This window comes from Sander vitreus, chromosome 2 (genome assembly GCF_031162955.1).
Source record: "Sander vitreus isolate 19-12246 chromosome 2, sanVit1, whole genome shotgun sequence".
Taxonomy (NCBI): Eukaryota; Metazoa; Chordata; class Actinopteri; order Perciformes; family Percidae; genus Sander; species Sander vitreus.
In genome coordinates this window covers 28436119-28460054 of record NC_135856.1, presented here as the reverse complement: position 1 = coordinate 28460054, position 23936 = coordinate 28436119, and the positions used below count along the sequence as shown (strand labels likewise).

Here is a 23936-nt window from a genome sequence, read left to right as displayed (position 1 = left end):
GATCGTATATTGTATTTTCTTTCACCATAAATGTCTGTACGTTGGCAAAACAGGTAACTTGTGTCCGGAGGTTTTCTCTGTCATTGTCCTGCTGATCAAAACCTACATTGTGAATGTCATGGGTTTTATCTTACAGACATTGTGCAGGTCACTGAAAGCCAACACCTGTGTCAAATCCTGCCTTTATTTGATGGTGAATCACGTTGACTCTTAGACGCACATGCATGCTTTGTCTCTGTGTAAAACTTTGCCTGCTTATAGACATGCAGCACCACCTACTTCTGCTATGATCAGAATCTCAGAAATGGTTGTGCCTCTTGGGTGTTAGGTGGAACATGTTGATTGAGTTATTGGCAGAACAATACAACAATTATAGATATGGTGTCATTGTTGTTAATGTGCTTGTTTCTATGTGTCTGTATACCTGTCTTTATATTATCTGTTGATGTATTTGTCCGTGTATATTGCCACGTGCAGAGTGTGAAAACAAATTTCCCCTGGGACAATATCTATCTATTTATATATCTATCTATCTATATATCTATCTATGTATGTATGTATCTATCTGTCTATCTATATATCTATCTATCTAGCTATGTATCTATCTATCTATCTTTCTATTTATCTATCTATATATTAACTATCTATCAACTATCTATTTATCCATCTATCCATCTATCTATCAATAATGCTTTGTACCAAAATGTCAGGATGTAACCTTATGGTGTACACTGTTTTTAATTGTCGAGCTAATAACCAATAATAACAGTAACCGCAGTAACCAACAATTACTGTAAAGATAGAGTAGTGTACACCGTGTACATGGCGTAACCAGACAGACAACGAGGGGCAAGGCCAGGGGAAAAACTGCAATGGCCATTTTCAAATGGGTCCCTTAACCTTTCACTTCAAGAGACCTAAATGAAAATGGATCCGATGAACCAAAATAATATTCCTGTGTGATGATGTTAGTTGCCATAGTAGACATTTCATTCTAGTGAGACCATTTTCTGAAACTTGTGTCAATGTATAAAATGACCTCTAGAATAATCACAGCCTCATGCAACTTTACAAACACAAACTAGAGACCTAGAACAATCAGAGGATGTTGTTATTGATAAGATTATTATGGGATGGATTCAAATGTAGCAGATCTGTCAGCTAAACATTCAGTCTGTGAACTCCACTTCAGCATAGTATAACACAACCCTAGTGCCTGGGATGGGTGATGGATCAAAGGAATACAGTGGAAAAACACAGATAGATCCGCACACCAAATAGCTTCTGTTAGAAGACTTTTAATGTTTTAAATAGTGACGCTTCGAGCCAGACTTACTTAAAGCATTAACATCCTTCTAATGGGAGCTATTAGGTGTGCAGATCTATCTGTGTTTTCCCCATTTCTTCACCATGATAGCTGCTTCCAATAGGAACAAACTCATACACAGAAGTTGACAAAGACAAATAAAGTTTCATGTAAAAGAAGGAAATTGGATTGGATTGGATTAGATCAGTCACATACTCGTGACACACTCGTCCAAGTTCTCACAAAAGATAACAAAAGAAGAAAACACTCTCAATAAGGGATAAAAATATAAAATTAAACAAAACAAACTATAAATAGCACATAACAGAAAAACGGTGTATGCATAGAAAGTAATAGATTTTTATTTTCATAGTGATCCTGACCTGCCCAATACTGTAATACCAAACAAAGACTATTGTGCCTATGCTACATTAAAGGTTTAACTGTTGTAGTTGTTACTCATCACACAAATAGCAAATATGAAACATTATACAAAAATAAAGTTTGATTGAGTGTCCCACAGCCAACAAGTTTTTTTATTGGTGTGTGTGTTTTTTCTTTTAGCTGATCGACCAATCAGCGGGAGGAGGCGGGCCTGCGAGTCCTGGTGCAGATTTTGAATCACTGCCAGCAGCGTGAGTGGGTTTCCTCAACATCTCCAGCCACCCACCGGCCTCCAATTCAACATGTATCAGCAGTCTGTAGAGGTTTTAAATGGCGAATTTGTCACGTTTTTATAGGCGCACCCTGTCTGAACAGTGTACTGTTACCCAACCTCAGGTAAGAAACATTTCAGCCCTGAACAGCTTGCAGCAAACTCTTTAATATCTTCAGCCAGTCCAGTTCAAATTAGCTAACTATATACACACTGAAAGAAAATAATAATGTGGATGACTCTGCATTTCTGTGCAGTTTCTGTAAGCAGAATCCAACCATCCATATGTGTGCTTCAGTGTTTGTATATCACTCTATACTGTAGTGATGGTGAAAAGGGCAGAGAGTTTGTGCTTTTATTCTAATGAGGTGGTTAGTGAACTGGAATGATGTGAAATAAACTCAAAATGGGACACAATTATATATTACTGTGTACAGCCAACAGAAGGAGGCCAATCCAACACACACCCACACATAAACATGATCGCATCATCCACCCACAAACACAACGAACAATCAGTCCTCAGTAATGCATGCCAGAGTCTCTTCCATCCAAGTTTGACACTGACTGTCTCTACATGAATATTGTGGCTGCCGGACAAACACAGCTCTGAACATAGTCCTCATCAGGACTCAGGAGACGCAGATTCACGACAAGCAAGATTATGGTAAAGTAACTATTTGTCTTTTATAGGGTTTTTAATTGTATTCAAAGTGTTTTGAATGCTAAGATATCCAGATTTTGGTTGGGGATGCTGTAGAGGAAACATTGTTCTCAATAGCTACAGTTGTGAATTGTGTATGTTATTGAATAATGTTGATTTTGTACCTTTTTGTTTTTAAAGAAATATTTTATGGTTATTGAACATTGAATTGTAGTCTTCATATTTTCAGTGATTGTTCTCATGATGGGGCCATTTTGAAGCCATTTGAGACTGTGTTAATGATAATATAAATAAAGTTATTATTATGTAGGCCTACACTTTTCCAGTATTGTCATCAAAGTAAAAACAATACCAGTTTAGAGGTTTTCTGTGCCCTTTTTATTATGAAGGGAACTCGTTGAATTAAGATCATTTACATCATTGTGCTGTGCTGCTCCTAATGAACTGAGTTAGGCTAATATACCTCAACCCTATTTCTGTCCCAGTATGGCAAATCAAATAACCATTTTTATGCTCAAATTAAACTACAACTAACCCAGTTTTTTTTAGAACTGATCTTTGTTTAATACAATTTAAGAACAGTAGGTTTAAAAGTGTAACCAGCTGACCGGGATACTTCTTTGATGGTTGTAAAAAAAGAAAAACAACAACATGAAATTACGAGAAAATGTTACAGCAAGGGACTATACCTAATGTTTTCACTCTCCTCCCTGGCACAGATGAGGCAGCAGGTGTGGGAGAGATCTGACAAGCTGTGTGTGGGCCCATAAGCGTGACACAGAGCACGAGATGAGGACCATTATTCCTGTGTTTGGAGGCGGTGATGGAGGGGAGTCCCGCGGCCTCCGCAGCAGGGTGGGCAGGATGAAGAATCTGCTTTGGCTCAGGCCGAGTCAGTGCGTGGACGTCCACATGGACACAGAGCCCGGCGTGTGGCTGACCAGCTTCCAGTCGTTGGACACTGATGGACAGTACGAAGTGAGTCAGAACCCAGATTCCCTGAACCCTAGGTTATAAATGCGGGATTCATTCACCTGTCGTGTTCCTCTGCTGCAGTTTACTGTAACAGCTGCTCTTGGTGTCCTCAAGCCTCGCTTTATTTAAAACTCTAATTTTGTTGTATGGGTTTCATGCATGGAAATAATGCAAAGAAGTCAAAGCAACACATAAATCTCCACTATGAACACCCGGTTTATTGGGCAAACGGAGCATGATGGATGACACACACACACACACACACACACACACACACACACACACACACACACACACACACACACAGACACACCAAACGTAGGAGGGTCTCTCAGATGTAGGAGGATTCATCATCATAAGCATATTAAAATGTCTGAGGTATTCCACCTAGAGCTAGGAGCAGTTAATATAATATTCATATTGTAATACGATGTTAAACGTTGCCTGGTGATTTGGTAATGTTTTATGGCTGCATGAGACGCAACACATTCCAATGCCTGAGGCTATTTGGCTGGTTGGTAGTGTAGAGAAAACTACAAAACTACAAAAAATTTGATGTCTCGGTCTGCATTAATAATGAGTCCACATCATCCACTCCAAGGGTTGCAAGTAATGATTATTTCCTTGTTGATTAATCTGTCAATTTTTTTCATATTAACTGTTCAATAACAAATTATTTAACAAAATAATAAAATAAAATAAAAACTGTCACAATTTCCAAGAGCCCAACGCATCATCTTCAAGTTCCTTGTTTTGTCCGACCAACAGTCCAAAACCCAGAGATATTAGATGAACAGTGATATAAAACAAAGAAAAGCAGCCAATCGTCACTTTTGCTACGCTAGAACCAGCAAATAATAATAATAATAGTCTAAGTAATAGTTTGGTCTATAAAATGAGAAAAGAAAGATGTTTACATTTGAGAAGCAGAAATCATTGAGATTTTGCCAGTTTTTCCTTAAAATGATATCTAATCGATTTTAAGAATTACGATTAATGCATCATCAAAATTGTTGTCGATTAATTTTCTGGTGATCAACTAATTAAAGGTAATTGCCTAATTGTTTCGCCTCCAAAACAAATATTTGGCGTTTTGCTTGATAATTGAGGGATTAATCAATTATCAAAATTATGTTTGTTTGATTTCCTGGTCAAGTAATCGATTTATTGACGAATGGCTCCAACACTAACACGAGTAATGTGTGTGTAATGAGGCTGGGTGTTCTAAAGTATGCCACCTTTTAGTATAGTAGTGGCATTATTTTAAATGATTGACTGCTGAATGCTTGTTCATTTTGATTGACTCCTTCCTAGATTAGATTCCCTGTTGTATTGAGTTGTCCTCTGATAGAAGTGGTAGTATTTAGGCATCCTGAAATCCCGTGGGATCATTGGATCGGCGTGGTGCTGGAGCTGAGTCTCTTGTGATTGTGAGGTCCCACGCGGGAGTGTCAAAGTGCTCAATGAATTATTAGTTGTAGTTGGACCACTGGCCATACACACATCTGTGATGGAACAGCTGTCATACATTCACTCATTGTCTACGTCAGGTTTCTCTCTGGGAACTTTTGCCGTTCCCGTTCAGCTTAACATTTTTCCACTCAGGACGTCATCAACACCTGACATTTAGTGACACTGCAGACACTCCAGGAAGTATATTGTGATCCTGTGGGTGTGCTGTGTATTTCCAGCTAAAATCAGCCTTTTAATGGTCTGAGGGTTTTGAGCACACAACTTCAACCAGCATGTTTCGGCAACATCTTGCACGCATGCTTCCGCTTGTTGCTTGCCTGTCACCTCATCACCCATTCATGTATCTAATGAGTACTAATTGAGATATCTCCTGGCACTTTCTCTGCTCTTTTGTTGAGCCTCTGTAGAGAGACTGGGTGACATCATGACATGGGAAAACATGACAGAATGTTTGTAGCTTTTCAGTTCAGAGAGAGAGAGAGACTCATTAGAGAAACAAAAAGCTCACTATTTTCGTTGAACTAGCGAGTAATGGACAGCCTTATTAAAGATGTCCCATCGGCTTGTCATTGTAATGGGTTGTCGATTTGTCTCTGGATGTAATGAAATGCCCTGTTTTCACTACCGAAGGCTCTCTTCATTTGTACATTCTGTGCTTCCTTGAAGTCACAATGTTGAAGTCAGTGTTTAGGAGCAGAACAGACCTGTTTCATGTGCTAAGTCCACCACCACGCCCCTGACACCGTGAGCATGTCCTGACTGGATTCTTTAGTGGCAGTGGCACTCAAATGCAAAGTTCCTAGCATTTCGATGTTGGCCTGAAACTACTCAGCAGACAGAACATTCCTTTTTGCATCTTGCTTTGAATCTCTTCCTGTAAAATGATCACTGGAGTTTTTTTTTTTTTTAAAGATGTTATTGGGCTTTTCCGCCTTTTAATGGCTAGGACAGCTAGGTGAGAAAGGGGGCAAGACATGCAGGAAATTGTCACAGGTCGGATTCAAACCCTGGACCTCTGCGTTGAGGCATAAGCCTCTAAATATATGTGCACCTGCTCTACCCACTGAGCTAACCTGGCCACCTGGCCATCCAAAACCCATAAACCAAAGAAAATATATAGTTACTTAAACGTACAATATGTCATTTTCTGCCACTAGGGGTCTCTGAATCAAAACCATAACAAAAGACGGAGCAATGCTGTCATTGCAGTTAGTTTCTCACAGTTAGGATTCCTCTGTGTTCATTGTTCAGGAGGTTTTTACTGACACTGTTCGTCTCGTCGTTGGAGGAGCTGCTGCTAACCTTCGTATGCTTGGGTGGCTGTGGCTCAGGTGGTAGAGCTCTCGCCTCCCTATCGGAAGGTTGATGGTTCGATCCCTGGCCCTGCAGTCCTATGTCAAAGTGTCCTTGGGCAAAACACTAAACCCCAAATTGCTCCCAATGCTGCGCCATCGGAGTGTACTGTATATGTGTGTGAATTCTTATCTGATGAGCAGGTGGCACCTTGTATGGCAGTATTGCCCACAGTGTATGTGTGAATGGTTAATGGTTCCTGTACTATGTTAAAGTGTCATTAAGACTAGAAAAGCGCTATAAATACAGTCCTCTTTTATCTCTGATAACTTAAAGGAACACGCCGACTTATTGGGACTGTAGCTTATTCACCGTATACCCCAGAGTTAGATAAATCCATACCAAAGCCCGTCTACGGAAAGCTGTTCCACTCCCTATTCAGCCCCATTGTACCGAATTTGGTTGCAGTTCCACCAGAGTTCCACTGGGGGTAATCGCGGTCCAGTGCTAAATGAATGGGACTATATGGAGCTAGACGGCTAAATTTGTCTCTTTCGCCTGATTGTCGTTGAGAAATCTCAGATTTGATTGTAGTTTTTGCAAGTTCAACATGGATTATAGGTCAAAAGTTGAATGAACGAGTACTTGTGTCCTTTCGATTTCTTACAGGTTGAGTCGTTGTTGCCCATAACACGCTAGCATTCTGCTAATGAATGCTGATTGGTCAGTGAAGGGCTGATTACGATCAGAGATCCCGCTTGACAGCATCCGAAGCAGAACCAGAATGTCAGAGTGAATATTTCGGCGTGGTCTTTAAAACATTAGCAAACCTCTTTCTAGCACGTGTATTAACAGGGAGAGGCTAACCTGTCAGCTGTGTTGTCGATGCTTCGAGAGAACAAAGGAAGCGACTCAGAGCTTGCCGTAAAGCAGTATCTCTGGCCGTATATGTGTATGACGTCATTGACATTTTAAAAGGCTTTTTAGAACAGAAAAGCCACTTTAAAAAAATCTAACACCCAGCAGTGTGTATTTTCTTAGCCTCCCCTTTCGAGTGCAACATTCAAATTACTAGACAAAAAATGATATCCTGAGAAAAGTGGATTTTGACGGGTATAGCACCATAGAGTCCCATTCATTCTGCACTGGCCTGTGAGCGCCCCCTATATGGAACTCTGGTGGAACTGCAACCAGTTCAGAAGCCGGAAGTAACGAGAGAGTGGAACTTCTTCCCTTATTAGAAATTCTTTGTCCATACATACCCTTCTCATCTCCGTGCATGTCGTAACTCTGTCTGACGCCCCCACCGCTAGCCTAGCTTAGCACAGATCCTGGAGGTAACTGGCTCCAACTAGCCTACTGCTCCCAATAAGTGACAAAATAATGCCAACATTTTCTTATTTACATGTTGTGATTTGTATAGTCACAGCGTGTACAAATGCATGAGACACAGCCATCTTCTAACCGTATACATACTGGGAACTATATAGAGAGGCGAAGTCCCTCCCCTTCCGGTGGACCGCCATGGGACCTTAACGGTAGTGAATGGGGAAAGACAAATTATTTTTTGATCCTGTTTGAATTGAACCATGAATTACACATATGATGTTCATCAGTTTAATAGATAATTTCACAAGTCAAGAAAGTCTCAGTTTATTGTTAAACTGTTGAAGTAGGCTATAAGACTGTGAAAATACATAATTAGAAAGACTACACACTTCAAAGTCGCATGGATGACGTCTCGCTGTAACGTTACTCAAATGAGCAGCGGATCTTGCTTGTTCTTTTGCTTATCTGCTGAAAACACTTCCCTGGATAAAACACATCAGGTAAGATAACGTTACATGTGTTGTGGAACAGAGCTAAGCTAGCTAGCTAGCGAGCAAGTTGAGCATCAAGCTAGGTGACGTAAATTGTGTCAGACGAGAGATGTAGTTCATTGAGCGGTTTCACACAAAACTAAGTGGTCATATGACAAACCTACGGCTAACTGAGATTTTCTTCGGTTTGAAAATGATCTTTTAAATTGGCCAACATCATATTTGTAATCCATGGCTCAATTCAAACTGGACCAAAAAATTATTATCTCTCCACTGACTCCCGTGCATATTTTTTCAAAAGATAGGTCCCATGGACCGGAAGTAGAAGGGTGTGACTTTGGCTCTCTATTCTCAGAAGGCAAAGCACTGCTACTTGGGCGGAGTGATTTGCTCGCAGCACCTGAGAAGCCCCGTGGTGAGGAACATAGAGTAACAACGGTGCTTTTCAGGTGTTGCGCTAACCACTCAGTCCAAGCAGCAGTGTTTCGCCTTCTGAGAATATAGTTCCCAGTTTGTATACGGTTAGAAGATGGCTGTGTCTCATGTGACCTTGTTACTTGTACACGCTGTGACAATACAAATCACAACATGTAATTAGGAAAATCTTGGCGTTATTTTGTCACTTATTGGGAGCAGTAGGCTAGATGGAGCCGGTTACCTCCAGGATCTGTGCTAAGCTAGGCTAGCGGTGGGGGCGTCAGACAGAGTTACGACACGCACGGAGATGAGAAGGGTATGTATGGACATATCTAACTCTGGGGTATACGGTGAATAAGCTACAGTCCCAATAAGTCGGCGTGTTCCTTAAGATCCAGATGTTCAGGAGGTTTTTATCGGGAGACGAAGAAGTCTCCTCCTCTCTAAAACAAACAGATCAGCTAGACTGGACACTGAATAAAGCAGTTTTACATAAAAAAAAAATGAATGTTTCTCTGACGCTGTTCGGCTTGAGCCGAGCTGCCGCTAGCTCAGCCTGTTTCTCTGATAACTTTAGATCCGATGACTAAAATCTTTCATCCGGTTAAAAATGTATAAAATCTAAAATGATCTAAAAATGTGGCTTAAAACTGGATACAAAATAATTTTATGACGGCTTCTGGCAGTCAACCACAATGCTTGATGCATGTGCAGGGAGATATGAGGCCATCGACGGGCGACAGCGAGCAAACAATGCGGACCATGTCCTCGATTAAGATTGCAGATCTTCTGGGTTTGAACGTTGTTGGAAATATTTGGGATAATGTAAGTACACAAGTCAACAAAATATATAACATAGGTCTAATTGTTTTTAGACATTTAAATGCAGAACAGTTACATATATCTTTAACTGTAAATAATTTAGTAAGTAATGTAAATTATGCTTTTAATTAGCCCACTAACTTTTTATTTTACTTATTCTTTTAGGCTCATTTTTTTTAAATCTGCATAACAATAGCTGGTGCGTTTCTCCCCCTTATCCTCATTGGTCAGTACATTTAGCACCGCCCCTATATTTCTCATTAGCCATGCCCAATGCAAAACAGCCCCCAACTTGTCCTCCCACTCAAAGACTGATCCATCCACCGTCTCCCCCACGTCCACTGTCGCTGTTCGTCTACGTTCTGGACACAATTCATCCTTAACTTTATCGTGCTGTGTGCCATTAATTCTCAAAAATGAACGATATAATTTAGACTGAAGTGAGCTGTCGCAGTACAGCGCTAATTCCTTAATTTCTGCGTGGGCTGCTATTTTATCAGCTGCAGCAAAAGGAGTTTACTGACACAAGATTTTGGAAAAGTTGTCTTCAAGAGAGGACAAACATGGGAAAATGGCACTTATCGATGGTAGGTCAAATGAAATGTGTTCGGCCTTGTTGTCATTTCTATGTCATTTTGTCAAACTTTTTAATTTATTTATTTATTATCTAACGTTACTGTGTAGTCAGTCAGCTATATGTGGACGTTGTTGTCTCTGGTCACCCGGACAAACATATTGATATAACGTTACTGGTTTCATTCATGTAGATCCCATGTGTATGATGTATTAAGAGAACTAGATCTACCAGTGTCTCATGTTGTCAGGCAGCTAGCAAACTGGTTTTTGTCTGAGTTTCTGTCATGTGATATCGGCTGTTCTCAAGAATGGTCTGCTTCTGTTACATATACATGTATGTGCCAAATAACATTGTGTGAGTATATATGGACAAACTGCCACCATGTCCAGTCTCACTTCAAAGTAATGAAAAGTTGTTTAAAAAAAGGGGGCTAAACCCAGATATCATAGTCAGCATCATGCTTCATTTTGTCAGCAACCCCTACATTCCTCAGCCTGGGTTCTTGTGTACTTCAACTGACTGTACACACAATATTATAGAGTCCAGACAATTACATGTGAGTATCTGATAGTGAAGAGACAGATAATGGGACAACTTACATCAAATAGCTTTTTTTAATGGACACATAGTTGACTGTCCAGTTACATGTCATGTTGTATCATATAGATGGATTTTCTTGCCACACATTTAGCTCTCGCCTTCTTCCACTATGTTGCATTGTGGTGTGACAGTAAAATCCCTCTCTTAGCACTCGTCTATTATGTAATAATATTGTTCATCATCACTCCAAATATGACAAAAGTTTCATCTGTATGTTTTTGTTTTCTCAGCTCTTGTGTGTAAAATAATAATAAATATATTATCGGTCACAACCCAAGATATTCAATGCTTGATAATATTTTAAGTTTTAGTTTATTAAAATACAGAGTAAAACAATATGAGAGCTAATGCTGTGATAATTATTGTGATATTATATCCCTCACACTTAAAGAATCCAGTGAAACGTGTTTACTTGTTGGTCCAGGTCAAAGAAAAACATCATGATCTCTCCTGGACAATTTTTATTCTTTCTCTACAGTTTTGTAACGTCTAGTGTAGTGTGAGGGGAAACATGGATCCAACAGGATCCAAAGTTAGAATTAAATAAAAAAAAAAAAATGGTGTCATGGTTCAAGACTTTGTCCCTCCCTTTGTTTGTGGACATAAACAAGTGAATGCTTCTTTGCCCAGTGATGGGCCCAGTCACCAGGTGTCTGTCTGCGTTACAGTTCAAGGCTGGAGTCACAAGCAGAATCTCAAGAATGAGGTTAATTGACGTTGAGTTTGGCCTTTTTAATGAAATGACTCAGTCTGAAGGCTTATTTCATTCATCACGAGTTCTAGATATGTAAGATTGTCACCGTAATTCAGTTAAGTAGCCGGTGTCGAAAAAGCTCCATGACTGCCAGGGAGTCAGAAAAACTTTGCAAAAGTTTCTTGTTGTGATATGTTTTTATTCGTTCCTCTCGGTTGAGTAAATTATTGTACGTGTTTCCGTTGTATGTGACACATTGACAGTAGGGCTGGGCAATATATCAATATTATATCGACATCGATATATGAGACTAGATATCGTCTTAGATTTTGGATATCGTGATATGACAGTGGTCTTTTCCAGGTTTTAAAGGCTGCATTACAGTAAAGTGATGTCATTTTCTGAACTTACTAGACTGTTCTAACTTTTCTATTATTTGCCTTTACCCACTTAATCATTGTATCCCCATTATTGGTGATTATTTATCAAAACTCATTGTGTTAATATTTTGTGAAAGCATCAATAGTCACACTACACACTACAATATTGCCACAATATCGACATTGAGGTATTTTGTCAAAAATATTGTGATATTTGATTTTTGCCATATCGCCCAGCTCTAATTGACAGGCACAATAAAGTCTGTGTTATCTACCATCTCGTGAAGCAGAACAGAAGGCTGTATCATGTATTTGGGTGATTATTTGCCAGATCTTGATGACCTTGCTTTCTCTCCTGCAGGACCCGGTGCAAGAGTGGGGGGAGGAGGAGGAGGACGGGGCTGTGTTTGGCATCACGCTGCGCAGGGAGCCCATCCTGCCGAGCCCGGACACGGCAGAGCTCCCTACAGCCTTCGCCCAGTACCGCGCGGTGAAGGTGCGCAGGCTGAAGGCCGCCACCCTGGAGCGTCTGCTCAGCCACCTGCTGGACCCCGAGCACCAGGAGCCCGACTTCATCCGTGTCTTCCTTTCCACCTACAGGGCCTTCATCTCCTCCAGCACCCTTATCGAGCTGCTGTTTCAGAGGTGAGAAACTGTCCCCACCAAGGCAACCATGAGGGCTCAGTCAGCCCGTCTGCAAGCCCACTTATAAGGTCTTTGCTACTGATTTATCCTGATGGAGAACCTGACATTTAGACACTTATTTGCCTTCTTGCTGAGAGTAATGATAGAGCTTCTCGGCAAGAAGGCCCCTAATAGTCTAAACCAGGGGTCTTCAACGTTTTTTAGGCCAGGGACCCCTAAGCTGAAAGAGAGACTGAGTAGGGACCCTGTACTGTATAAACATACATGTGGAAGGCACAGTGACTGCTTTTTTCACAAGCAGGCCAATTTATCTTTGCTATAAAAATGTTGGATTCATATTAATGTATATTTTCATATTTTCATATTTACATTTTAGAAAAAAGAAACTTTCAAAAAAAATATTTTTTAACATAATTTGGCGGCCCCCCTTCACTAACTCGGAGGACCCCCGTTGGGGTCACGGACCCCCTGTTGAAGATCTCTGGTCTAAACTATATATTTTTTTTAAAAGCTCTTGGCCTCAGTGACACATCACCTTATCGGAAGCCAGATACAGATTTGAGGGCTTTAATATTTTCTTCATCACTTTTTTTTGACATTGATTTGTTTTTCCAGCATGTGGTACTTTGAGAAAGGTCGAAACTCTGTAGGATGTAATTGGAGCATAACCAGGTTGCCAGATGCACACATCAATTTATAAAAGAAGACAACTATCTCACACATTCTTTACGTCGCCTCGGCAAACCCTCTATTGATGCTTGGCAAGTTTCTATGACAGGTCTTAACGTCATGAGCGAAACAAAGCGATCAGGATCTTTGTTCTATTCCAGTGTGGTCATGACTACACCCGCCACACCCAGTGGAGCTTCTTTACCGAACTGAAGCTCAGTGACCTGAATACTGAGATTTAATTTGACTGAGTGGGGAATCCTACTAATACAATCGGGGTTAGACACAGAAAGCCTCTTTTGTTTTTAATGCTCCCCGATAGGCCAGTCTCTCTCGGCTCCTTACGGCTCACCTTTGCTGAGTGTACTGCAAATTGGCCATTAGTTCTGTTCAGTTGATATACTGTATTATTTGTCAAACAGTCGCCCTCATATCTGTGGTGCTGGTGGCAACAGGTTTCCTGTAAGCTTGATGATGAGGTCAGGACAACCTGGGAAGTGCATTTTCCCTCCTTTGCCTTAAATTATTTTGTACAGGATGTAACATTTTGTTGCCGTCATTAACTTGTAAACCACCTGCTCTGAAACTTGATAGGTGCTTATTTATTTGATCAAACACAACTTTCACAATCTTTTATTTGCTCTCTTGTGTCACATTTTGATGCAGTCAAGATAATTACCCTGTTATAAAACCTTGTGCAATATGCTCCAGTGATACTGCATAGGCCTATATATTTTTATGATGGGAGAATTGACCCCTGAGGGAGACATTGTTTATCTCTTTACACTCGTCGCTCTGCAAGGCCCCAGTAGGGCTGAACGATTAATCGCATTTGCAATAATATCGCAATGTGTTCAAACGCGATTTCCTAATCGCAAAGGCTGCGATTTGGTCATGTGACTCGCGAGAGCAAAGCAATCTGCACTCCGCAGAGAAAGCTGCTAACGCTACGTCGTACCTTGACCTGTTGTACAATGTCCTCAGGCTCTACAGAAACTTAAGTCCCAAATAGGAACAGTATGTCGCTTGTGTGGGACTATGTTGGTTTAAAAAAAGAAGATGATGCGCAGCTTAAGGTATTGTGCTGTCTTGCTAACGTTGCTACCTCACGGGGTAACACTACGAACCTGTATCAGCACTTAAAAAAAACACAAAGCCATCTACGACAGTTAAATCTATCTAATCTTGTGTTGTTCATACTATACAATGATTTATTGCTTGTCTTTGTTGAATAATACAGAAGACAAAGAGCTTAAAAGATAATCGCATATTAAATCGCAATTGTAATATTGGTGAAAAAAAAATCGCAATTTGATTATTTTCCAAAATCGTTCAGCCCTAGGCCCCAGTGTCTCTGCTGGGATCCAGAGTGTTGCAGGACATTTCCACAGGACTTGTTGTTTATAGGATGTTTTCTTTCACCATGTGGTCTCTTTATGTGATGATTATCATTGAAATGTAGTGCTCAGCTGATAGGTAAATGTGTTTACCTTTTTCCACAGAAATGACTCGATCGCCAACCTGGATAACACTGTCTGTCAACGCAGGTGAGTGCGGCCACTCCTCCATTAGCAAAGATTAGTTTGGTTTAGCCATCAGTCCAAATTGAGTTTTGATAATTGGATGTAACTGAGGAAAATGATATAATTGTTTATTTGTCTGCCTCAACGCATGCCAATGTTGTCCAGGCCTCCTTTAATCTTAATCGAGGGTGAACTTGAACAATTGAAGGGCTGACTCTATAATTAACACTTCTAAATGTCCCTGATCACCCTCCCCCCCCAGTCCCTTACCCCCGGTGATCCGGCTGTGGCTGGAGGAATACGGTGAAGACTTCCGCGACCCCCCTCAGTACCAAGACCTCCGGCTGCTGTGTGTCCACTTGCGGCATGGCCTCTGCTTCAGACGCTTGGCACAGACTGCCGAGACCCTCCTCAAGAGGCTGCAGGAACAAGGTACAGGGGAGATGTCATCATGATGGACCGTAGATAATACAAAACCCTCTGCGCATCCTGTTTCGTTGTCATTTAGGATTTGGTTTGTTTGACAGATTGCAGCGAGTCTGCGTCACAACACAACAGTGAATCATTGCAGCAGGAGCTCAGAGACCAGGAGGACGGAGGAGAGGCGTCCACTAAGGAGGAAGACAAACACTTTATGGACTTCCCTGTGAGAGACGTGGCGGAGCAGCTGACCCGATTGGATGCTGTAGGTTTCATTAACAAATATCTCAAAAGCTAATTTCTGTGTCAGTGTGGGCCACTCATTGGTGTTGTGTCTCTCCCTCAGGAGCTGTTTGTCAGAGTAGTGCCCTTCCACTGCCTGGGCTGCGTCTGGTCCCAGCGCGACAAGAAGGAAAACCGAAACCTGGCGCCCACCGTCCGAGCCACCATCTCCCAGTTTAACGCCGTCACCAACCGTGTCATCACCTCACTCCTCTGGCCATCCTCTCCCAGCCCTTCCACTTCCTCTCCCATGTCATCGCCCAGCTCCTCTTCCTCCTCCTTCCTGTACCCCTCGACGGCCCCGAGCTCACCTCGCTGCTCTCACACCAGCCCCGTCCACAGGGCACGCATCATCGAGAGGTGGATCGCCATAGCTCAGGTCAGTGTCCAGAAACATTTAGAATTTAGTTTATCATCAAGTGAGTAAATGAACATGACTTTTGTCAGAATGTCATAACCAAACAGCCTTTCCTTGTTTTTCTCTGTGCAGGAGTGCAGGCAGCTGAAGAATTTCTCCTCTCTGAGGGCCGTCCTTTCAGCCCTGCAGTCCAACGCTGTGTATCGCCTCAAGAAGACCTGGGCTGCTGTCAGCAGGTCAGCAGACTGTTACAACACACTACACTTTCGTAATACCACACGGAATCTGCAGAATTCCGCAGAATTTTCCACTGATTTTTTTGCATATTTATCTGAGATTTTCCCTCAGATTTAAAAAAAAAAGTTCAAATTAAACTCAGAGGGCCCTATTTTAACGCTCTCTCTTAACGCAGGTGCGTTTAGGGCGTGTCCAAATCCACTTTGGCTAGTTTAACGGCGGAAAGAAAGGGTCCGTGCGCCAGGCACATGGTTCACTTAGTGTCTTAATTAATCATAGGTGTGTTTTGGGTTTAACATGCAATAAACTAATCAGAGTGTCATCTCCCGTTCCCTTTAAAAGCCAGGTACGTCTGGACCTTGGCGCATTGCTATTATGATGGTGGATTTGCTAAGCAGGAAGGCGAGATTTTCAGGAAAAGAAACTGATCTGCTCCTGCGTGAAGTGAAAGTGCGCGAGCAGATCATATCATAATACCCTCTTTTGCATGTTTGTGTGACAAGCATAGTGTGTGCGCGCTGTGCACGAGCCTAGGTGCATTTTACTTACGCTGTTAAATGAAATGCTGCATTATTGACTTTAGACCAGGTTTTTGTTGGTCAATGGCGCGATCACTTTCCGCTGCCTCAAGATAGCAATACGCCAAGAATGCGCAAAATGAACCTAGGGGTTAATTTCACATGTGTACCGAGTTGACCGTTCTCTGGGATTTGTTTTCATGCTAATCGAATGTGACCAGTTTTATCGCAAACCGCTAATAACCTTATAACGCTGTCGGGGCACAAATAAATTAAAAAGAACTCGCTATATCAATACCACTAACAAGGCTCTATATAGCACCACACTTCCATGGTAGCATAATTAGGATCCCTACATGTAAACCGAAGCATTGAGAACTGTACAGAGATAGTTTAGAAAGACGGTACCGTTTGCGTATACAGGCGGGCGCCATCTTGGGAAAACAGTCACGACCAGTCGAACGCCGTGCAACGTGAGCTGAACTGTCACTTGAAATCTCCCATGGTCCGTGGTTTCCCAATGGGTCGGTAGGAATTACGTTTGTGAAATGTAATTACATGGAAATGCATGAATTATATCGGTTTATTAAAATATATTGCACTGCGTTTGCCGTTTGACTGGTCGACTGTTTTCCCAAGATGGCGCCTGCCTGTATACGTGAACGGTACATCATCTTTTTAATAAACTGTCTGTACACTTACAAAGCTCTCAATGCTTCGGTCTACATGTAGGGACCCTCATTATGCTACCGTGGAAGCGTGGTGCTATTTTGAGCCTTGTTAGTGGTATAGAAATAGCAATTTATTTTTACTTTCGCGTGCCCCGACGACTAGCATTATAAGCTAATTAGCGGTTAGCGCTAAAACTGGTCACATTCGATTAGCTTGAAAACAAATCCCAGAGAACGGTCGACTCGGTACCCATGTGTTATTAACCCCTAGGTTCATTTTGCGCCGGAATTGTCCTTTAATTCTGCAGCGTTTTATTCTGAATCATCGCTGAAAACTGTACATTTGGGCCTGCTCATAACTTAAAAAATGATTTCTGGGAAATACACAAATTGAAAAATAGTAGGTATAAACTGGCTAAGGGGGAATACAGTCCATAGTGGGTTTCCCTGAATCATTTTGTCTTTTTTGAGCATGCAGACTTGTTTAACATGAATATTGACCCTACACAAAGAACACTGTCTTAACAGAGTGAATTTGTTTGGTTTCAGGGAAAGCATGGCCACCTTCGACCTCTTGTGTGAGATTTTCCCTGATGAGAACTGTGTGCTAACCAGCAGAGAGATCCTGGTGGAGGTAACTACGTGACATAAACGCACACGTGACAGAATGCAAACTGGTGGCTCTGCCTGAATAATGATGAAAATAGATCTGTGTGTAGCTTCTCTCCCGAGGTGTGGGGGAGGAAACACAAACTATTGAATGCACTGCAGTAAGATAATAACAGGTTGCTTGTGTAGCTTCTACCACACAACCTTTTTTTTTTCTTTTTTTAGACTGGAATGTTGGGGCTCTGCATGGTTAAAACTGTACGTACTGTAATTCCCAACAGCTGAAACAATTATGATTATTCAGCTAGCTGATCAACAGAAATTTAATTTATTATTTTGGTCGTTTAATCAGTGAAAAACGTCAACCATTCTCTGTGAGGATTTGCTGCTTTTCTCTGTTTTATATAATTGTAAAATGTCTTAAGCTTTTGCAGTGTTGATGAGAGAAAACAAGATATTAAATATATCTGACATTTTATTTATCTACAGAATAAGTAATAGTGAAAATAATTGTTAGTTGCAGCCTTAGGCTACTTCAACACTACTAAAATATCCGTCCACGAGCGTTTTAGCACCGTTTTAGAACTAATCTCCGTCCGTACTAAAAGGCCTGAAAACGCATATCCCTGACCAATCAATCAATCAACAACAAACTACAAGTACAGTACAGTGTGAACTGTTCATGTCATCCTATTATCATCATTATCACCAACAACAAGCCACAATACAGTGTGTACTTTATCTGTCACCGTCATTTTCCCTCTATTATTATTATCATCATCATCAGGATCACCATTCACCACAGGCAAGGGAAACTAAGATGGTTCCTTCCTTCTGCTTATAGCATTTAAAGCATGCATGGAGACAGGAATAAAATAGTTTTTGAACCTGTTTTTCTTGGTAACAGGGGCGCTGAGGCGTAGGCCAGATGGTAACAGCTTATACTCAGAATTATACTCAGAATTCACGTACACTGGGCATGTGTATGTGCCGGTAAGGCTGATAACACCACAAATTGCTCGAATGATAGCTTACTTCCTACAGATGTAGGCAGTAGTGGCATCATAAAATGCTGAATTGAACTGCTAGCATCGATAACAAGGTCAGAAATGGCTGTAATTTGTTATCCATGTTGAATTAAACAACAGTAGTCAAGGCTGTTGCGTTTATTTTCTCTCGAAAAAAAGGGTAACGTGAGAGGAGCGTGACCAACCAGGGAAGGACACTAATAAGGCCCAATCAGGAAGCGAACATAGATGTTTGTGTCATCGTTTCAAAGGGCCAGACTACAACGCAGTTTTCAAACCAAGACGGCGTCAGCAGCGTTATCAAATGTCTGTTTTTAGTGGTTCTAAAACGCTGGAGTGGTGTGGATGCGAGGCGTGAACTTAGCAAAAGATATGCATTTTAAAACTAAAACGTAGTAGTGTTGATGTAGCCCTGTGAAACGTGTTATACACACATGTCACCTGTTGATCGATTTACTGAACATATTGCCTATAATCCCTGGTTATTTATGGTCTCATTTCTTTTTCAAATCACAAAACTGAATGAATGTTCAGTCTCGAGTTCACCTGCCAGTCTTTGTCCTTTGCTCCCCGTGAAAAAAACAATTGATATGAATGTGTATTCAGTGATGTTATCAGCAGCCCAGTTTCTATAGAGTAATAAAGAAGGTCATTGTTAGCAGCCAACACAGATAAAACTACAACTAAAAGTGGTAAGTTGGGCACTAACGAGTACTTACTGCCAAACCCAACAACAACCTGTCAGCAGGTGCTCAACCCAAAATCAATGGATGTGCTTTGTTGTCATCTCACACCCAGATGCCCGCTCACATTAAGACCCTGAATTATAGTTATTGTGTTTTATCGAAGTTGACAGGACATGTTGTGTATTTCCTGCAGGATGGGACTCAACCAGATGGCAGTGCCACCCCCGGCTCAGCGTCCAGACACGTAAGATAATAGTCATCACTTTGTTTGGAAATAACCTTTTGGTTCCCCAATTTCAGGTTTGACCACCAAAATAAAGTGAATGTGTCAGCTATACCAGCCACCTAAAAATGAAAGGCTGAGGTCTATTTTTTTTCTTCTCTGCCTGGATCATCAACTCTACTTCCCTAAAAGTCACATGATTTCAAGCTGAAATAATTGAGCTAAAATAGAAACCAGATTTCCAGGCGCCTGGGTAGCTCACCTGGTAGAGCGGACGCCCATAAATAGAGGTTTACTCCTTGATGCAGCAGCCACGACCTGCGGCCCTTTGCTGCATGTCTTTCCCCCTCTCTCTCACCCGTTTCATGTCTAAGCTGTCCTATACAAAATAAAAGCCTAAAATGCCCAAAAAAGAATCTTAAAAAAAAAAAGAATAGAAACCAGATTCCCTGTTCCCTCTTCTTCTTCTTCGATCTGTGAGTACACTTCCCTTACGTAGGTTAAGGGTATAAAAGCTGACGTGTGTGAAGGGTTTCTCACAGCTTGGCAGTTTACTTAGTCTGGGTGGGGCTGTGTGTAAAATGTTTTATACCCCCATATTCACTCTGTTTAAATAGTGATGGTCTTGTGTTTTCAGTTGTCCGTGTACATTTCTACTTCAGTTAGAGTAGAAATCTTTTATTTTCATTAACACAACATAACATCAATATTCTGTCCTCCTGTGTTCAAGTTTCTTAGTCTTTCTTACTTTAAGATAATTTTCTATTAGAGCGACATTTAGGAGTTCAAAATGAAATATTTTCAGCTTTTTGCAAATATCTTACATGTATATTTAATTTGCATGAAATAAGTAATACATTGATTGATTCTCTTTTTGTCAATGGAGGCCATAGTGATTACCAAAATGTTTAAATGGGGCTTGATTTGTGTCCTCAGAGCTTCAGCAGTGGTGTTGTGCCGTACCTGGGCACTTACCTAACTGTCCTCACCATGCTGGACACAGCATTGCCTGACACTGTGGAGGTATAGGACGCAACACACCCACGCACCCACCTGATGTTTTAGTTTGTTCTGCTTTATGGTACTTTTTATCACGCCATATTTGTAAGACTGCTTTTTTTTTTTTCTTTTTTTTTTCACAGGGTGGACTCATCAACTTTGAGAAGCGCAGACGGGTAGGTGTCGCCTCCTAATGGTGTCTTACATGAATGACTAGGATTGCTTTAAATTCAATTTTAATAGCCAGCGCCGATGTATATTTGTATATTCTGCTATATTCTTTTCTGTTCTATAAATTAATCTGTGCGTTGTTTTATTTCATTCTTTTGTAGGAGTTTGAGATTGTCTCTCAGATTCGGCAGCTTCAGGCTTCCTGCTCCAACTACAGCCTACCAGTAAACCATCATATCGCCGCCTGGCTGCAGGCACATACACTGCTCACAGACCAGGAGAGGTGAGACACGCTCTAACACCACTGCCATACAATATAAAGACAATCGAGTGGATCGGAAGGGCTTTTGCAAAGCCTTTTGCATAATTTCTTAATTTAACTTTTTTTTGTCTCCTGAAGCTATGAGCTGTCTCGTGACCTGGAGCCTCCAGTTGACCCCTGTCCCAGCTCTCCCAACTCATGGAGCAGTCGCCTGCTCACTAAGAAACTTGCCACGTAAGTCTGGAAACCACCTCTAGTCTGTCACTCTAACCACAGCACATATTTGCAAGTAAACTCTTATTTTGTCTTGTGTTCTGAATGAAAACTAAAATTTTCAAATGGGAAAAGTATTAAAGAAATTTCACAGTTCTAGGTGTTTTCACTGTTGATGTTTAACTTTTTTTAAGTTCAATAATTGCAACATCTTTCCAAAAGTCAATGAGTAATCTTGTTAAATAATCGGAATTTCAGTATTTACCAAAATAATTGTGATTATGATTTTTTTTAACGATATCTTTTGCATTTCTAATCCAAACAACGTCAAACTTGGCACTGCACTTACTCATGCCCGTAGCAAGACACCTGTCAAGACATTCCTGCAATTTATAGATAGATGGTAGAAAAAGATGTAGATGTTTTTGATCTGCATCCAAATACACATATACAGTCATGAGATACAGATTGTATTTTCGAGCAAATTCAGTAGTTTAGGAAGAAATAAACATCCTTTTTTAAAGATTCCTGCATCTTTAGCTTTCCTATCTTTAAGGCCAGACACGGCACTCGTCAATTTTGAGATTTGGGGCTTTTTTGTTTCCATAACATGTCTTCTTTCAGACTAGTGGAAAGAAACAGACACATTAGGTGTATATATGATACAAGTTATTGGATGCTAAGGATTTGATTAGAGATTAGATTAGATATGATTAGATATATTGTGTCTGTAAATAGTGGTTTCCAAAAGAATTGTATGGAGTTTACAATACATATCTTTTTAAATGCAGTTTTTCTCTGAGCCAGACATCTCCACTTCAGTAGCACTTACATGACCTTCCAGTTTAATTACTATCTATATTCTGGAGGTTTGTACAGCAGGCGTGTGCACAATTTAGAATTGAATTGAGAATGACTCCTAAATTTCAATTCATGAATTTAAATTGATGTCAAAAACAGGATCTAGAATTACAATTCAAATTTGAATTAAAGGAAGCAGAATTGCAATTCAATAAAAATTCAAAGAAATTCATATACGTAATTTAAGTGAAGTGTTTTAACAATGAAGCTTTACAATATGTCAGATATGATTGCATTACATATTCTATAAATGATATTAGTTTGAACTACTTACATTAACAGGAAATATTTCCCCCCAGCAATGAATGTTAAAAGCTCTAGTCACAGAACAAATAATAAAGTTTGATTTATTGTAATTGTGATTTTGTGTAACATGATGGAACATGACTCCATTTCCCAGAATGCTTTACTTTAACCAAGTATTTAAAATGGTTGCCAAACAATTTAAGGCTTCTTTCTACGCAATTTGATGGTCAACACTGGACTTTTTATGTTTCAGAAGTCCCTTACAACTTCAGATTACAAACGTTTATAGATTTGACATCTGTAATAACAGTGACATGGAAAATAATAGCAGGACTAAAAGGTCATCTGCAGTGCTCCAGTCTGTGGCTCCATCAAGGCTACTTCAAATTTCAAAAGGCATCTACGAGTAAGTTAACAGACAGACAGTCTTTTATTTTGAAAACCATCTCTTGATGGTATTATGCTACTGATATTTTATATCATCAGTGTTGGGGTCACTACTCAAGAATGTGTAATACACATTAATCACTTAAAAAAAAACAAAAAAAAACCATAATTCTCTATGGATAGTAACTCATTACTCTACTCATTACATTACATTACTGTAGCGCAACACAGCAAGAGCCTGTCATATAGCTCATAAAGGGCTTAAATACACCTTCAACTTAAAACACAATAGTAAAAGTAACATTAATGTCTTACATTAGTTACAGCCAAATGTGATTATATTATGGCATTACTTCATAAGGGGTTACCCCCAACACTGGATATGATTTGTGTTTAAAAGCATGCAAGCACACGTTTTACTTATTACTTATTGTAAATCAAGTAAACAATTCTTGTCAATTGTGGAATTAATAGAAATATTTGTTCTCTTAAAGAGTGATCTACATTGAGGGACTTTTTTCATCAGGAAGTCTTGATGGACTGTGAAACCAGCGGTTACACAATCCAGCCAAACCAGAATGAAGATCATGGTGGTGTTATTTGATGACTTTGAAATGAAAATAACATTGGAACAAAACTAATTAAACAACATTGAGGGAGTAATTTATTTTAAGAATTTGATCATTATCTATATTTTGGAACAAAATGTATGCAGGGTTGAGGAGTGACTAGTTACGTGTAATGTAATTATGTTATTAAATTACAAAAAATTATGTAATTGTATTTAGTTGTATTACTGAGGTAAAATGTGTAATTCAGTTAGTTACTAATCAAATTAAAAGGAAATCGCCTTGCACTGATGTGAAGTAATCCAAATAAAGTAATCCAAACCACATTTATAATGGGTAACTTATAACCGTAAGCAATTACATTTCCAAAGGAACCTTCCTAACACTGAATGTATGTGAGATTCAACACATTCTTTCTGTTGTGTGACTGTGTGGAATTTCTTGAATTGCCATGAATTTAATTCCACTTTCTGTCATTCCAATTCAAATTCAACTTCCTGTGGGGCGGAGTCAATTCAATTCAAATTCCAATTCATGAATTGAATGGAGGCTAATTCTGAATTTTGCACAAGCCTGTTGTACAGAGGGGTTTTGTTCATATACCATTCATAGACTGATTTATAGAACATTTTATTCCTAAAAACATAGCAAAAATTGTTTGTTTGTTTTTGCCTGTTAATAGT

At 40.2% G+C, this 23936-nt stretch overlaps 1 protein-coding gene across 4 annotated transcripts in view; it reads left to right on the top strand.

The window, feature by feature from the left end:
• Positions 1 to 2482: 2482 nt before the first annotated feature.
• Positions 2483 to 23936, top strand: part of rgl3a (ral guanine nucleotide dissociation stimulator-like 3a) — a 28210-nt gene continuing 6756 nt past the window's right edge. Inside the window, exons 1-15 of one of the 4 annotated variants that reach the window (XM_078264371.1) lie at positions 2483 to 2628; positions 3345 to 3603; positions 12038 to 12321; positions 14493 to 14537; positions 14776 to 14945; positions 15041 to 15198; positions 15280 to 15594; positions 15706 to 15809; positions 17549 to 17633; positions 19516 to 19566; positions 20482 to 20568; positions 20688 to 20720; positions 20877 to 20998; positions 21116 to 21211; positions 22551 to 22703. In XM_078264371.1, coding sequence (XP_078120497.1) covers positions 3415 to 3603; positions 12038 to 12321; positions 14493 to 14537; positions 14776 to 14945; positions 15041 to 15198; positions 15280 to 15594; positions 15706 to 15809; positions 17549 to 17633; positions 19516 to 19566; positions 20482 to 20568; positions 20688 to 20720; positions 20877 to 20998; positions 21116 to 21211; positions 22551 to 22703 — 1892 coding nt within the window. In that variant the 5' untranslated portion in view covers positions 2483 to 2628; positions 3345 to 3414. Of the gene's footprint in view, positions 2629 to 3344; positions 3604 to 9728; positions 10013 to 12037; positions 12322 to 14492; positions 14538 to 14775; positions 14946 to 15040; positions 15199 to 15279; positions 15595 to 15705; positions 15810 to 17548; positions 17634 to 19515; positions 19567 to 20481; positions 20569 to 20687; positions 20721 to 20876; positions 20999 to 21115; positions 21212 to 22550; positions 22704 to 23936 lie in introns of those variants that run through there. The other 3 variants (XM_078264380.1, XM_078264389.1, XM_078264397.1) reach the window with 3 other exon arrangements.